Raw genomic sequence first — 16,918 nt, forward strand, 5'->3', positions numbered from 1 at the left:
AAACTCATTATTGATCATAACATTTTAAAAACACATTATAGTTCATTTATTTCACCACAGCTGTATTATGAACATGATTTCCAATCCATCTGTACCAAAAATAGGCATTTTGGAATAGGTGCCACTTTTGACCTGTTTTGGACATAAGACTATAGTCTTATGTATTTTGCCATTTTTACATGAAAACTCATTATTGATCATAACATTTTAAAAACACATTATAGTTCATTTATTTCACCACAGCTGTATTATGAACATGATTTCCAATCCATCTGTACCAAAAATAGGCATTTTGGAATAGGTGTCACTTTTGACCTGTTTTGGACATAAGACTATAGTCTTATGTATTTTGCCATTTTTACATGGTCATTATTGATCATTAAAATTTTAAAAACACATTATAGTTCATTTATTTCACCACAGCTGTATTATGAACATGATTTCCAATCCATCTGTACCAAAAATAGGCATTTTGGAATAGGTGCCACTTTTGACCTGTTTTGGACATAAGACTATAGTCTTATGTATTTTGCCATTTTTACATGGTCATTATTGATCATAACTTTTTAAAAACACATTATAGTTCATTTATTTCACCACAGCTGTATTATGAACATGATTTCCAATCCATCTGTACCAAAAATAGGCATTTTGGAATAGGTGCCACTTTTGACCTGTTTTGGACATAAGACTATAGTCTTATGTATTTTGCCATTTTTATATGAAAACTCATTATTGATCATAACATTTTAAAAACACATTATAGTTCATTTATTTCACCACAGCTGTATTATGAACATGATTTCCTACCCATGAATAAAACATTCACTAACGATTCTCAATTTTTGGACATAAGGTTATGTATTTCTTCAATTTCCACAGAAGTCATCATAAATTTCTTTGAACACATTTATATTCAATTTTTTCTGTGTGGTGGTTAATTCAACTTAATTTCTCATTCATCTGAATCAACTAAGGTCATTTTAAAATGTTTTTCACATAGATCATGTTTGAACGACCTTAAGCATTAAGTTCTTGATCCAGGTGGTGTACGAGGCCATCGAACCTCTTCAGATGGGGCAAAGTGGCGTCTCCGGACTGCCCGCATTGACCAGGCAAAGCGACCTCGGAGCACATCTTGAGCTGCTGTCCAAAGGCTCTGGGGCTAGGCCGGTACACCTGGCATCACGACCAGGAGCTGAAACCTATAGCGGAAGCCATCAGCTGATGAGCATTGGAGAAGGCTGGAGAGAAGCTGCCCACAGGAACCAAGAAGCCTCAGGAATCCTGGTGACTGCGCTGGACTGGCAGCATTCGGCGTACCTGGAGAAGCAGCTGAAGTTTCCACGGCACATTGCCACGACCACCCCGAGGCCAGAAATCCTCCTGGTTTCAGAAGTGACCAAAAACATTGACCTTCAAGAGTTGACACTGCGGCGGGAGAACCGCCTGTAGGAGGCCCACGAGAGGTATTATGTAAGAGGGCCATTTACGAAGACCGTGACATAAACCGCTGTAAGCAGGGCTGGAGGGCTAAGTGTACGCCTATCGAGCATGGCTGCAGAGGTTTAGTGGGGTAATCACTCAACAAAGCCTTGAGTGTAATGGGCATGACTGGAATGGCAGCGGAGGCCTCGAGATGGCGCTGGATAAGCAGAGGTCCATGGGGCGGGGCAAATGCCACCTGAACACAAGTTGTGGTCTGATCAACCATGACGAAAGTGTCCGATGTTGAAATACCCGAAACACCCAATGACCGCAGGTGCCATCACTGATGTGTTCAGGAGCATCGAGAGATGTATGCAATCAATCAATATGGGTCCATATATACACAATTATTCATATTTGCCCAAAGGTAATTAGATTAAACAAAGTCATGGCTAACTACAGCGCATCCAGTCACTCAATGTAACCCACAAATCATTCTCATTGTGATAAATGAATGCCATGATTACATGTATGTATTGTACAGCACTGGTCCAATTTATCTTTTGAATTTACCAAAATAACACTGCCATCTTAATACCATACAATCTGGTATAAAAGAGAATTAAGTCTTGTTCTACACAAACTATATATAAACTATTAACATGTACAAGGCCATTTCACATTTCATTACCACCATCTTGGGAATGTTAACTAACACTACTAGCATTAGCCTGAATTCATTACAGCACAAAATTTACAGTAGTCACAACTGAACTCTGAAGAGTATGATTTAGGCTCTTTGAGAGAAATTCTGCCTCTTAAGCAATCTGCAGTGGCGTGTACAGTAGACAGACAGGGCTGTAGCAGTTGTCAAAGATCTGTGCTGATACACCTTCATGAACAGCAGTGTTTTTCCCCTCTTGCTTTAAACCACAAATGCATCAATATCTCTATACTGGCCACAGTAAAGCCAGGTCATCAGAAACTATTTTCAATTCTTTTAAATCACACTTTAACGCTAATCTGATTAATGACCAAAAATTGCATCACCAAAATAAGTAATCTTAGACATTTTTCTTATCAATGTGGTTCAATACGATCCTGGAAACGTATTTGAGGTTTTGAAACTTCACTTGTAATTAGAGACCATGATCATGATGAATTAGAGACCAAGTTTATACTATTTCACCACATGAAAACAAAGACCAATTAGTTGGCATTTGCTCCTTCTTTCATTTGAAGAGGGAAACAATTTACTTGAAAAAAATTAATTACTTCCAAGTGCAAGGTCTCTGAAATATATTTCAACACAGATATATTATGACCAATGGAAGGCACTACACACTGTAGTCAACTTATGATAGAATTATTTTTTAAAAACTGGTTTAGTACAGTTTAAAATCAAATCTTCAAATCTTTTATGAACACTACATCTAACAAATGAATCGCTAAAACATTCAAAAAGCCAATCACTAAGAACACAAGATGCATTATTTTGTACAACAAAAACACAGGTTTATTTTTTTCCTTTCTTTATTGAGGGGTACATGACAAATATTCACACTCCTCTGGGTGTTTTGAAGTTCATTCCAACAGTGGGCTGGGTGACCTGCAAGTTGGACAGGCTGCCAAAGTCCTAGGGGGAAGAAAGTGATATGTTACGGATCTCCAATCGCCCACCAGTGAGGAAAGCATGTCCCTACGCATACACTGATATGCCAGCAACTCATGCTGTGGCTTGGTTTTTAAAAATTAGGATATTTCAAATGGAAGCTGATGACAGAATCTCCCATTAGTTCATATATGCTCTAATGCCTGGACAAATTCCCTTCCAACATTAGACTGAAATTATTTCATTTGAAACACAAAATTGAACAATGATCCAATCACAATTACACTGAAAACAATGCATCAAGTATTACTGCTCTGAACAAGGTGCATAATTCAATGTTACAACTGCAGCCACACACAGCAGCTGGAAGAATGGTGGAGAACTGTCTGAAAGATACAGGGTTTGACAGGGACAGAGCACCCAACAAACACGGGAAAGGCTTTCAGATCACTCTCCCTGTATTATCAATGACCTGGCTACATGCAGACCATAGTCACTTTCGATACAGGGTCTTCAATATAATCGTATAATCTCGCCAACTGACAGCAAGTGACTGAAATGCAACATGACAAAAACCAAGCTATCAAACACCAGCTCTTTTACATTACATTACATTACAGGCATTTGGCAGACGCTCTTATCCAGAGCGACGTACAACAAAGTGTATAACCATAACCAGGAACAAGTATGACGAAACCCCTAGAGAGAAGTACCGGTCCAAGTACAGGGAACAACCGCATAGTTCAACTTTTAGAGTGTCATACCAGCAACTTCAGCATCTCCTTCGTGTCAGGATCCACCTCAATGATCTCCTGGTCCAAGGCAGAGACCTGAAATGCAGAGTTACAACATTTAAGTTTCACAGGAATCCTCAAGATATGAAAACATAGTCACTCAATGTATTCAATGGAATAAACAGTTAGCCTACAGGCCCATGAAAAAGGAACAGATTTTAAGACATAGGATGTGTCTAGCAGTGGCCAGGAAATACACGTGTCATGATCAAATTTGATGCAGGCGCATATAGCACATATTGACAAGCGTTTTAATGTTACACTTAACTCCTTTAATCAAGTTCAGAAAAATGCCTTTGTTTGAGGACTGGATGGAGTCCAGTGATCTTTCCCATAAATGTGGCTAAAAATTTAGGCTTACATTTTCTTGCCAAAAAATGGACCACTCAGCCATCTTACAGGAAATTGTGTTACCACCCAATCGTAGGCATAAGAATAGGTATTTAAACTGATGCATAGGAGTAATGGTTGAACATAACGAACGGCCACCAGATGCTAAAAGACGAGTGAACTATAAGTGTAATTCAAATAAGGACTGTTTTAGTAATAAATCAAATATGGCGTATGAGGGCCATACATTAATATTGATCACAATTTTGGCTTCCATGTTTAACGAAAATGAAACCCGTGACATTGAAGCAGTTAGAATGCCTGCCCTGCTGTATCGAAACAAGCACTCCATTAAACTGAAAAAGGGGGCAGGACCCAGAATCCCTTATTTTGGCTGAAAAAAAACCCATTTATTACTCCTGAACAATATGGAGGCCCTCTCCTAACATTTATCCCCCCAACATAGATTTGTTTAAAACAGAAAACAATGTCTGAAAGATACAGGGTTTGACAGGGACAGAGCACCCAACAAACACGGGAAAGGCTTTCAGATCACTCTCCCTGTACTATCAATGACCTGGCTACATGCAGACCATAGTCACTTTCGATACAGGGACTGACAGAACATTTTAGAAGATGTAAACGCAGTAAGCAAAACATACTTTGAAACATTACTGCATCATTAAACCTATAGATCAAATAAAGTTTGAATCACAATACTATATAAAAAAGGCTAAAAACAGACGGTTTTGGGTAGCATCTAAAAATGCTGGGAAAAAGCTTGTTAGAAGCAGCAGGACACAAAGAGCGAGTTCCTTGAAACGGACCAAATCTGCCAGTTGGAAAATTTCTGGATTGAGAACCAAAAATTCTGCAAAGCATCATTAGTTGTGTCAACCCACAAAGAAGACCCAATTCAACCACCTTAAGAGCCATAAGTTCAGTATGATGAACACCTGAAGACAACACTTTTCTATTGATTTATATGCTCAAGTGCAACAAAACTATTTGGTTAACAAAGTCAATGAATAATCGTGATTATCACGCTAATCACAACACTGAGTAAAACAAACGTGATTATCATTTTAATCACCTGTGCAGCCCTACAGAAAACACACAAATTTCAAGATGAAGGAGCAGGGTCAATTTCACCCAATGCATTGGCTTAATAAAGGCAACTAGGTTTGGTATGCTAGGAGAGCACGCACATGTGCGGAGTGCGTTTCTGTTAAGAGAGCTGTAGTGGGCTGCAGACACTGACCTCAGGAACATAGTTGTCCCTCCTCTCTCTCTCCTCCTCCTGCAGTTTGATGGAGATGCCTCGGACGGGGCCTCTCTGGATGCGCTTCATCAAATGGGTGACATACCTGAGGACGGAATCACACTGCTGTTGTTGGGACTCAATTAGAAGCACATTTACGTATGACCCATTACACTCACAGTCTGCATTAGTGTGTAGATGGGGTCACGAAACATAGGGGAAAAATGTCTTGCATTCCTTACACACAAATTTCCAATTACACACCACACTGGCCACTGTCCATATGGCTACATAAAATATTTTTTTCACAGAAAACAATGTCTGAAAGATACAGGGTTTGACAGGGACAGAGCACCCAACAAACACGGGAAAGGCTTTCAGATCACTCTCCCTGTATTATCAATGACCTGGCTACATGCAGACCATAGTCACTTTCGATACAGGGACGGAGAGAATATTTTAGTATATGAAAATGCAGTAAGCAAAACATATTTGAAGCATTACTGCATCATTAAACCTAGATATCAATTTGAATCACAATACTATATTAAAAAAGGCTAAAAAACAACTTATTCCCCCTTTATCCACATTAGGTTAAATTTTATTTGAGACAGGTCACAGAAAACATATTTCCTCAACAGCTGCTTGGCTTGGAGTTAATAAACCCTTGTTTTATACACAAGCGCTAAAACAATGATCTGATATTTTCTACGACTAAAAAAATAACAATTCTATATAGAAAAGTACCTTTGATTTGCGGTTTTCACAACACTTCAAAAAGACTGCATCTCAAGTATAAACTTGATACAGTGCAAAGTTTGTATTTACAGTTTCAGGCCTACGGGACAAGTAGTGAAGGACAACACACTCTGGTCAAATCACAGCTTGATGCATGGATGGTCAGGACCAGTGGGACCCAGGGACAGAGTCTGGCTGTCACTCACCCTGCAATCTTGTTCCGCAGTTTCTTGCTGGGGATGATGGCAATCTCCTCACACACCCTTTTGTTTGTGTGGAAGTCATTGCCCAGACGGGTGTAGTACTTCTCAATGATGACCCGTGCGGCCTTTTTCACCGTCTTTGTCCTGACGCGTCCCTGTAGACAGAACATAAAAAAACCTTTGGTCAGTACAGGACTTCCACTTAACACTGGATCAAAACTCCCTCTTAAACAGAGGATTCAATGTTACCATCATATGAAATCAATCGACTGGTTAGAGAATATCCATGAGACCTCTTATTCGGTTTCTCAATATTATTGCTCGACTGTCCTGCTATCCATGCCAATGCTACAGTACACTGTATTGCTAATTTCTCGTTTGTCCTGTACTGTGATGATTTTGTACATACAAAAAAAATCGCACTTGGGAACAGTAAAGGTAAAGTTACGTAGAAATACGAAGCGCTACTACTATCATTGACAACCGTGATGTAACATTACCCCATTTAAGTCACGTCCGATCCATTTTAGCCATCCAGTTAGATATCCAAAAACTTAGCAAGCAGAACAGCCATCAACCGTGAAAATTTAAAATGACTGCAAACCTTATCGTTTGCCCCAATCCAACGCCTTCAAGGCCAGATTAACGTTAACGTGTTATGTACCCGAAGGACACAAAAATGCGACTCCTAGCTGGTAAATATCCAAATGCTGGCTAGCCCTATAATATTACTTATCCATTTCCAAAAACTATTTTAGCACCTGAGTAACATTTGGACAACAATTGTCCAAACATTTCGCATGCAACATCTAGCTAGCTTGTCGAGACCGAGCTACAGTATTCCCGTTAGCAGCGAATAGCCCACTCTCTTAAAAACTCCTCATATATCGTCAACCTAAGGGCATCATCATCAAATATATTCTTGAAACTGTCCACAACACTTTGATTTTCACGATAAGAGTTCAAAACAGCTGGTATGGGTAACATAAAGCAAGGATTAAGACTGATATTAAAAAGCACAAGCTTTCTCCGCTACCCACCATGTTGAATCGGGATGGTAGAAGAGAACGACAAACCCAGGGACCGGAAGTTTATCATGGAACCCGGAAGAACAGGTACTCGAAAGGAGGGCACATGTATTATGTCGCCCTCTATCGAATCGGAGTTAATCGGATGTAAGGATGTACCCCGCTGCAGCCAGAGACTGTAAAAAATAGGCTGCAGCCCTTCACTGCCAGTGCCAGGCATTGAATACCATGTACCATTTACTTCGCATAAACACGTAAAATGTAATTTAACGCCAAATTTATATAAATCAAGAACGGACAGTGGAAGAAGGTCTTGTGTGGTCTCGCCATTCTTGTTCATCACTTTTAGTTCCAACAGTAAGGTAAGGAAAATTTAACTGGGCCTAACTTTAACTGCACCGAGTTTTTGGGCATGGTTTAACCTGAATTTTTCGGTGTGTCAGTTCAATTTGAACTTGTACAGTTTGCTATGAAAAGAAACCCTGAGGGATTCAAATAGTATGGTAATAGTAATAGTGTGTGTGTTTGGCATCATGCATGTTTATTTAGTACATTGAACCAAATAAACATAAGGCGTGCTATTAAGTGGTATACTCGTTCATGAAGGCAAGATAAAATGCACCGAGATTCAACCGTACAATACATAGTTCACCATAAATTACTTTTGTATTTATGGCTTTTAGTGACCAAAAGGTGTCCATAGGTGTACACCAAACTGCCTGAAATGAAGATTTGATTTGCCCAGCAAATCAGTGTACAGTGTGGATGTTAAACCCAGACAGACAAGTGACACCAGTAAGAGCCATAAGCAAAGAATGACTTAGTGAGGGGCAAGAGACATCCTTTGCAAAAGAGCAAGTATAAGTGTAGCCTATGACAAAATGGATGGAATTCCTGTTTGTTTACCTGCATGCAAACCCATTATTTATAGAATATGCAGGAAAAAAATACCTTTCATGGTGATTTTTAAAAATTCAATGTCCACAATTTTTTAAAGTATGGGTCATGACTGAACAGTCAACTCAGAGGAAAAATAATTCCCTCATGGTTTGAGTTTAGAAATGCATGTCTTCAATTATGTATGGTGACAACATGTATTTGAGATATTCGTTTGACACGGAAATCATTTTCACGTTAACAAAAATGTCCACAGACCACAGATGTCAAATTAATGGATGGCAATGGTAATGCTCTGAAGCATATGACTCAGTGCTCTCTAGTCTCATGCAGCTTTTGAAGCGCCTGTTCACCCTTTGCAATCAGACTGATGAACCATTTACAAGCCATGTACAAGAAAAACTGACACGTAGACAAAAGAAAGGTTAAGAGAGATTTTTTATTTTACATAAAAAAGGGTGCAAACTTGAGTTTCCCTTTAAGTGTGGAGGGAGTAAAAAGTGAAATTTTTAAAGGTCACGTGGACACATTTTCACGTGAAGCCTCAGGAAAATAGGCATTTAAGAGAATCAGGACCTTTATCTTTCTGTAACTTAAAAAATAATACAAAGAATAATAATTATAATAATAAAATAAAAAAAATCAAAATCAGAAAACCAAAATGGGTCCTTCAGGATTGAAGCCCTTAACCAGGATAAACCATTCAAATACATTTTTGAAGTGACATTCATTTCAACACAATATTCATAATACAGTTTTTAAGACTCGACTCTTAACCATTGCTTTGAAACCACTGCCTGGACAAGAGGAAAAATAGACTCTTGCACTGTACATGTCTGATTTCCACAGTTTTGAAGAAAAAAAAAAATCAGGCTGGTCTTACAGAATCCAACTAACATAAAAACAATGGTGAACTTTGTACAATTTTACAATTGGAAATAATTATATATTGCAGTCATGTTTGTTACCCACCCTCTCCCCATCTGAAACTGAGACAAATCTACAGTATAGCGACTTAAAAAGTGCCAAAGAACCAAAGACAACATAAATTATGCTCTATCAGCTTTCTCTCTCTCTGCAGATGAATTGTTGAGGTTTTGCACGCCATTTTGACACATGCATGGAAAAACAGATGATGAACTGGCGAGATCAGCCATTTATAAACAAATGACACTCATCGAGAGGCAAAGTGTCTTGGAATGATGTTGAAAGAGAAACGTGTGCTCTGGAAATAAACTTTAATCTGAAAGCGAGCTTGTGTAAAATTCAGATTAGATTTTAAAAAGTGTGCAGAAAGTAATTAAAGTACAATTATGGCTAAAGGTAATACCAGTGTGACAGCCACATGCTCACAATAGACTACAAGAAAGCCTTGCTTACGAAACCAACCACTTCCGGGTCCATATTGCCATGCAGATGCAATCAATGGAGACAGGACAGCCCATGAAAATGGAATTCCTTCTTGGAGCACTTGTGCAATCTTTTTAAAAATGTATTTGCTAATTTTGTTTAAAGGTACAATATTGTTTATTCATTTATTTGCGATGCTGTCATAATAAAAACAAAAATGATTGAATTAAATGAAACGTACTTCTGTTAAAAGTAAAAAAATAAAAAATAAAAAAAAGAAAACCAGAAAATGCCCATTTTTATTATTCGCAAAAAGTAAGGGAAGCAAGTCAAAAACGAATGCAAGTGATTTTCTCATTTTCCCAAGAGACTTCACATCAGGCCTGTCAACTTAAAGGAAAGAGCACATATCAGTCAAGAGCCAAAATAGAACAGCGATCTCAGTGAAAACCAGAAGGAAAGCTCGCACACTCTGAACAGGATACATTTTGGCTGAAGAGGAAAATGTGATCAGCTTCCAACAAGAATGATCTTACAACTTCCTTACTGGATGCTCCCTCCTAACTAGAAAAGCATCTTTGGCCCATTCTGTTAACTTCACAAGGCAGCCTCTTACACTTTTCAACTTCACACAATGCAAGCTATAACGGGTGGACAACATGGCACCATCTTAAAGGAGAGCAACTATGAAAATGTCTGCTTTATCTTTCCAATATTCACTGGTAAAAAGACCCAGCAGTCGATGGGCTGGCATCAGGGAGAGCAGTCAGAAGAGAAAGAAAGGATTCGTAGTAGTCAGTTCACTCTCCCAGGCCAATACAAACCGGTGCGAGCGTTTCAGTGCAGTGCCCCATGTGGGTTAAATAACATTCTACTGCTGGGGAGACTGTCCAGCAGGTGTCCCTGTTCTCCCTGCAAAGTCTGATCAGAACCTTTGACCAATGACATAGCGCCACCTACAGAAAACTAGAATTCTGGCAGAGCTTAAAAAAAAAAAAAAAAATCAAGAGATCACTAGAATAAAGTCAGAGGGGGAATAGCCTAATATCTAATTCCTGTTGCCATACATCTGAGAGAACACCTCAGTTCTGAAAACAAACTGAACAGCATAAAGAAAACTCAAGTGCACAGTTACTCAGAAAAGCCCAGATGTTCTCAGAGGCGAGACTGGGACTGGAGAATGGAAAGCTGCTCAGAGAACAAAACAGACAGAGCATCCCCCAGTGAAAGGGGAATTCATATCAACCAGCCAAAACATCCAAACCTGACAGCAGCCAGCAAAGGAGGCCCATATATCACCCTTAAAACTTAAAAGCACAGACCTTGGATCAGCATTCACCATTTCATTTTTCTTGTTTAAATACAAAATGGCTGCAGCTAGAATTAGTGGCATTTCAACAGATCCCAGGTAGACATCTGGGGCGGAAAGCGTCACAGAAAAGACTCCGCAACGCATCCAGAATATAGTCAAGAGGCACATGATGCATTATTTTAGCAGTAAAATACCACACTTGCTCAAGAAGCTAACCATTTACATAAAATATGATCTGTTTGCTATGAGTGATTAGAGGACCTAAAAAATAAAAATCAACTCCCATGTTTTTCTTTTTTCCCATATTCAAGTACATTTGACATTAATTTAGACTGCAGAGCAACAGAAATACATCACAAAATTAAGGGGGGAGGGCAATTAAGGGGGGGGGTATACAGACTTGAGCACAGAAATATACAGTCCTGTTGTACAAAGATGTTTGTATGAAGTCATCTTGAGCCCTTGGTGGCAGCCAATGGTGTTGTAATAAGACAAGCATGTCTATATAAGACACCAATTCCAGCACCCCACCAGGAGGTGAATTTCATAGACTAGTGTTTTATTTCATGGATTCAGCTTTAATTACAAACACACACATGCACACGCACGCGCACACACACAAACACACACACGCAGGCGCACACAAACACACACACACATACACTATGTATGTATGTAGGTCTGTGTATAAATATATTTATATACATTTGAGAATTATGAAGGGAGTAATAAAAAGGAAGAATTTTGGTAAACTGATAATATTTCATAAATACTAGGAAATAACCTTGTCCATTAGGCTTCTGTTTATATTTTACTTTGCTATTACAACACAGATGAAATCATGTAATTTGTCACAAGCTCAACAGTACAGTACAGGACTGGGGATCTCACCTCAGGTAAACAACAAGGGAAATGTAGTGCAGTCAAAGTCACCAGCTGTGGTTTCACTCTTCCCCAGAAAAGCATGGCCATTTGGATTAAAAAGATTACAGTATATCATACATTTTCAGTTCACATTTAGTATATATTATGAAATGAAATACAATAAAAAATAAAAAAAATTATGAAAACCCTATGGAATTAATGCTGCGAACAGGTGTCAACAGAAAAAAGCAAGGCAACATCGTCACTACTTACAATTACGACTTTTGCATTCATTCAAAGCAAATCCTCTGCTACATCTGAGAGGAACAAACAACAGGAATATTAAAAAAGAAAACACACTTTTCCCAGAGAACCTCCGCCTGCTTTCTTCCCTCGCGCTCCTTGCCAGAGTGAACACAGTCACTTTTGGTGAATCCTGCGGACATCCTTGTCAAAGGAGACCAAGCAATCCCAGCTTTGTGACATTCCCATTTTCAGCATGGCAGCTCTGTTTAAGGGGGCACACATTGCATGTCAAAAGTTCATTTGAAAATAAAAAAAGGGGAATTGCGGGGGGGAAGAAAAAAAAAAAAAAAAAACTAAACAGAAGCCAGGAGTCCATTTCTCATCACTCAGTGCCTTGAGTTCTGACAGAAGACTGAATTTGGTATAGTTGGCATTAATGGACATTTTGTGAAGAGTGGAAAATGTGGACATCTCATTTTGGGGGAAACCCTCTCCCACAGTCTGGGTTGCTGCTCTGAACCAGGATGCAACATTTCCAGGTTCCTACAGAGAAAGAGTCGCAAAGGAACAAGATGGCGTCTCGCCACAGGGCCCAGACAGCTGCCCTGGCCGGCTCTGCTGAGTGGTGAACTGGTTAAGGCATTGAACAGTAGAGATTGCAGGGGCAGCCGGTGCCAGTGTATTAAGAGTGCACTCATGGTCCTGATCAGAGTCTGTCCGCTCTCCAGTATCCTCAGATCCAGGCCTGGAGTTTGGTCACTGTCTCTGGATTGCAGCACAGTTCTCTGGGGCACGCAGTGTTTGATGGAACAAGACAGTAGAACTGTACGCAACAAAATCTAACAATCAGCGCCCAGGTCAGGACATTTACAATGCTATGTAGGGCAGTACGTGAGACAGATAACCTAAAAGCTCGCCGTGCTTCAAATCAGAATACTTCATTACTGGAGTGAGAAGGCAGTACTGGAATCGCAGAAAGGAAATGAAATCATTCCCCCCATCCCCAGTTAAAGAGACTTTAAAAGGCCAGCTGCACAAAGTGAATCCTCTCAAGGTCTGCTTCTACATTCTATCAACATTCTACATTGCAGGCTATTTCCAAAGTGATTTTGAGGAGTAAATAATTCCACTTTTTCTTAATTTCTTTTCATTTTCACCTGGAAAGCATAAAGCATCAGTTTGAGGAAAGATCTTAATATACAACCATCTAAATATGACCATTCAGATAAGGAAATAACTCTCTCTCAGTTAAGTCCACCCAAATTTTACAGCGAGCGAAAACACCGGAGAACAGCACAAGTAGTCACTAGGAGCAGCATCTCTGCTCATGCCCACATGGTTACAATCCCACCTATCCTGACTACAGCACTGACAAACCACAAAGTTCAGTTCCCAAGGAATGCTGAAGAGTGCACGAATGCATTTATTTCAGCTGGAGCAGGCATTCATTAGGTACTGGTATTTCCTCTGAAATGAGATTGTCAGGAAATGTTTTACACTTGAGCAATAAGAGTGACAGTCATGAAGGCTCAAATAAGACACGCCCATTTTACCACAAAAAAAGGCTTAGAAGCAGCAAGCAGTTGGAATGATTTGAAATAGTGTAGTGGTGGAATATTGAGAATGCTTTCAAACAAGCAGCTTTAAACGGTGTTCGTCAGAATATGGTGGCCTGACGTACTACCATACTGCAGTTTTCTTTTGGCTCTCAGCTAGCAAGAGTGGCCCCAGGCTGTCCACTGGTGATGCTGTGCGTGACCACACCGCCCCCGAGCTTTCCCCTCACCCACAAAAACACTGGCGGGAGTGACCACTGCACAATCAAATGGGATAACAAGGGTAAGCTCCTATTCTTACATTCTGGGTGATGACATTTTTGCGTTTAGAGAGAAGCCGCTGTCTGCTGCAGACAGAGTGCACACTGAAGCAGAGTGGAGATAGAGGCATGACAGAGCAGCCACAACCAACAATTCCAAATATTTCACAGGATCAGCACACCACTAAAGAACTCTCCCAGCCCAGAGGAAAGTCCTCCGCTGCCTTCACCAACATTTTATATACGGACTGAAATCTTACAAACACACCCGCAACACACCGGGTGGCAATATCGCATAAGATGCTGTATTTAATGCCTGATATTCAGAGAGACCGTTTGAGAGTACGTTACACCTGAAAGCAAGGGCCACTGTTAGACTACCGATTGACCACCACTGCTCCATCACCGTCTGACCACTGCTCAAGAGCACGGTCCAGTACAATCAATAAACAGGACATAGGTGGAGAAAAACAAACAAATATGGGAATGTATAGCACTCCTGTGAGCTCCGTGCCCAGCATGGTCTGAACATTACAACAGCCCCTGACCCTACTGCTGTGCACACGGGGGGTGTGAAGAAGGGCCTGGCTCTTCACTTCCACATCCACTCCCACTGGAGCAACAAAAAATAAATAAATAAAAAAGGCCGCACCCCGCTGAGCGCAGGGGTGGGTGGGGAGTGGTAACGGAAAAGCAGGTCATCAGGTGCACTGTCGCCCCAGGGGGCCTCTGGTCTCCTCTACATCCCTGCTGGAGGGTCATGCCCATTAAGCCCTTAACCTGCTCCAACGCACTGAAGGGAGAAAAAATGGCGTGTGTGTGCGTGTGTGCGCGCGCGTGTGTGTGTGTGTGGACAGGGGGGTTGGGGGCAACTCCCATAGAGACTAAACGTGCATGCCTCTCATCAGCAAGTCCCCTCGCGCCAATTCAGCTCAACATCTTTCAGGCACTCTTCGTTTATTTCTTTTTTCATTTTCTTCTTTTTGTATTCTTTTTTTCCATTTTCCTTTGTAGATTTCTCTTTTTAAAAACACCCAACCAAACGAGACGGGATGGAGCAGGAGGGGGATCACTTGTGCCTCGGGGTGTTCTTCTTCCGTTTTCGCTTGAAAAAGCAGCAGCACCTGAGGACAGAGAGAGGGATGGAGAGAGAGAGAATGTTCCTTATACCTCCCCCGATTATCAGTCACAACATGAACTTCCACACAAAATGCAGAGGCTCATCATCTCAATCACAGCATGGAGGAGGGGGAAGGAGGGATCCGTCTCATCTATGCTGCAGACTCAAAGAACCGTACGGCTGAGCTCATGACAGGATGCACTACACTACAGAGAGGGCGTGACCTTCATTCTGGAATTTCTTCCAGCACGGTCCTTCAGCAAAAACACAATCACTGAATTGTTAGTTCAGCTTGCAAATAAGGTCAGTCATTTTAAATGAGTAAGTATTAGCAAATCAACCAATCAACTCTGGGTTAGTACTAAAAAGACTCAAAATAAAAATGTGTGGTCGTGGTACCAGTTCACTAGCTACAGCTTGTATTCAAAAATCTTTTTATATAAAAGATGTTTTATTTGGTCACAAAATTTATGTGACAGGGTATTCACTTAAAATGCATTTAAAAAGGTAACTTTTTTTGCACAATGTACCAGAATCATAGATACTTAGGAGGCGGAATTTTAAAAGCACAATCACACGGCAAAAACAGTACAGTTAAAATGACAACGACCACACGACAGAATGGTTCTGTGAAGATGGTGGAGGTCATGCAGTGGAGAGAGCTCCAGACTATGACACACAAGAAAGCGATCAGGCTCGCCATGGGCCTCCCCCCCAAAAGACTGGTGAGCTCCAGTGGGGCATACAGGCCTCCTAACACACGGACACTATTAAACCCAGTACAATATCTAACCCCTGCTCTGTGTATAGCTGTACCTGTCCCACCAAGGACGTTGTCTGTTTTAAAGAACAAAACAGACAACTGTGTACCAAGTGCATAAGAGAATAGTCAGGCTCACCACAAATGACCCATCCTATCTGTTAAGACTAGAGAACAGACTTAACAAAAAGGGTCTTTTGGCCACTTCAAGCTAGTAACTTTGTCCTTTGAAGAGTAAGACACACTGAGACATGTAAAGGACAGGAATACAGAGGCCTGCAGTAAAGAAAGTGTTGCTAAGATTCCTGTATATGTCGCTAGACATCTCTCCCACAATCTGAGTTAGTCGAGTCTCTGAAATGCTTGTTTTGGTCTCAAAATTGGCAGCTGCAGGGGTCAGAGTGAGGGAGTAAAGAGACATCAGGAACGGGGTCAGGTCACCAGGCATCTACCAGCTTGCTGCATATATATATATATATATATATATATATATATATATGTGTGTGTATGTATGCAATGTGTATATATGAAAGTCTGTGGGTAGATGGGTACCTAAATTAGTAAGATAATAATGTCACTACTTAAAATATTTGAAATGCGGCAAGAACAAAAAAGTGCTTATTTTTTTCTATTCGTTTTAGAACATGCAATAATTATTTCTTAATTATTAAGAAATTGCCTTATGTGTTTTTGTTATTTTCATGGTTTGGTTCTGCAACTTATTTATTATTTGACAAAATAAACAAATTATTGTGCAAAATAAACTCAATTCAATTCAAATCCTAGTCCTATAAATATGCTACTATGCAAAGTGTTTTAAAAGCAACACTTCTAACTTTGGGTTTTAATTACTCACTTCCAGATGGTTTCTCCCCAAGCTATGACTGCAAGAGCAGGCTGACCATAATGTAAAATTACATAAAAAGCTTAAATTCTAATATGTCCATGCAGAGTATGAAGCCACATCTACGGCACACTTTAGCCAATCACACAGCAGAACAGACCCTGTGTGAACAGCCCCTTCTCCTCGGACCCCCTCGGGTGCCCCTGCACACCCTCACCCCTCCCGCCCAGAAGCACAGGCTTTATCTGACTGGCTTGTTCCTCATTAGAGTCTAGTCTGGTCCACTCGCTTTGGTTTTGATGTGGACTGGAGAGA

At 40.3% G+C, this 16,918-nt stretch overlaps 2 protein-coding genes and 3 non-coding genes across 9 annotated transcripts in view; all 5 read right to left on the reverse strand.

The window, feature by feature from the left end:
• Nucleotides 1-2,943: 2,943 nt before the first annotated feature.
• On the reverse strand, nucleotides 2,944-7,554 carry zgc:114188 (40S ribosomal protein S17-like). 2 transcript variants are annotated; one of them, XM_064313367.1, is made up of 5 exons: nucleotides 7,407-7,554; nucleotides 6,370-6,521; nucleotides 5,426-5,531; nucleotides 3,805-3,870; nucleotides 2,944-3,064 (listed from the first exon to the last, which is right to left on the reverse strand). In XM_064313367.1, the coding sequence occupies exons 1-5, from the start codon at nucleotides 7,407-7,409 to the stop codon at nucleotides 2,987-2,989; spliced, it is 405 nt and encodes a 134-aa protein (XP_064169437.1). In that variant the 5' UTR covers nucleotides 7,410-7,554; the 3' UTR covers nucleotides 2,944-2,986. The 2 variants fall into 2 exon arrangements, with proteins under 2 accessions (XP_064169437.1, XP_064169436.1); XM_064313366.1 differs by lacking the exon at nucleotides 7,407-7,554 and adding an exon at nucleotides 6,616-6,637.
• On the reverse strand, nucleotides 3,424-3,550 carry LOC135242783 (small nucleolar RNA SNORA71). The gene has a single exon (XR_010326462.1). It is a non-coding gene; the product is annotated as a small nucleolar RNA SNORA71 (small nucleolar RNA).
• On the reverse strand, nucleotides 4,653-4,779 carry LOC135242785 (small nucleolar RNA SNORA71). The gene has a single exon (XR_010326464.1). It is a non-coding gene; the product is annotated as a small nucleolar RNA SNORA71 (small nucleolar RNA).
• Nucleotides 5,744-5,870, reverse strand: LOC135242784 (small nucleolar RNA SNORA71). The gene has a single exon (XR_010326463.1). It is a non-coding gene; the product is annotated as a small nucleolar RNA SNORA71 (small nucleolar RNA).
• A 1,157-nt stretch (nucleotides 7,555-8,711) lies between the features above and the next one.
• Nucleotides 8,712-16,918, reverse strand: part of csnk1g1 (casein kinase 1, gamma 1) — a 66,916-nt gene continuing 58,709 nt past the window's right edge. For all 4 annotated transcript variants that reach the window (XM_064313364.1, XM_064313362.1, XM_064313365.1 and 1 more), the window contains one exon: nucleotides 8,712-15,003. In XM_064313364.1, the coding sequence (XP_064169434.1) occupies nucleotides 14,949-15,003 (55 nt within the window). In that variant the 3' untranslated portion in view covers nucleotides 8,712-14,948. The remainder of the gene's footprint in view (nucleotides 15,004-16,918) is intronic.

This window comes from Anguilla rostrata, chromosome 16 (genome assembly GCF_018555375.3).
Source record: "Anguilla rostrata isolate EN2019 chromosome 16, ASM1855537v3, whole genome shotgun sequence".
In the NCBI taxonomy this organism is placed as follows: domain Eukaryota; kingdom Metazoa; phylum Chordata; class Actinopteri; order Anguilliformes; family Anguillidae; genus Anguilla; species Anguilla rostrata.

What these genes read in the sequence shown, in the direction of transcription:
- zgc:114188 (XM_064313366.1), bottom strand. An exon ending in CTGCGGAACAAGATTGCAGG is followed by an intron (nt 5,532 to 6,369) that starts GTGAGTGACAGC and finishes TTCCGTCCTCAG; the next exon opens with GTATGTCACCCATTTGATGA. An exon ending in GGGACAACTATGTTCCTGAG is followed by an intron (nt 3,871 to 5,425) that starts GTCAGTGTCTGC and finishes TCTGCATTTCAG; the next exon opens with GTCTCTGCCTTGGACCAGGA.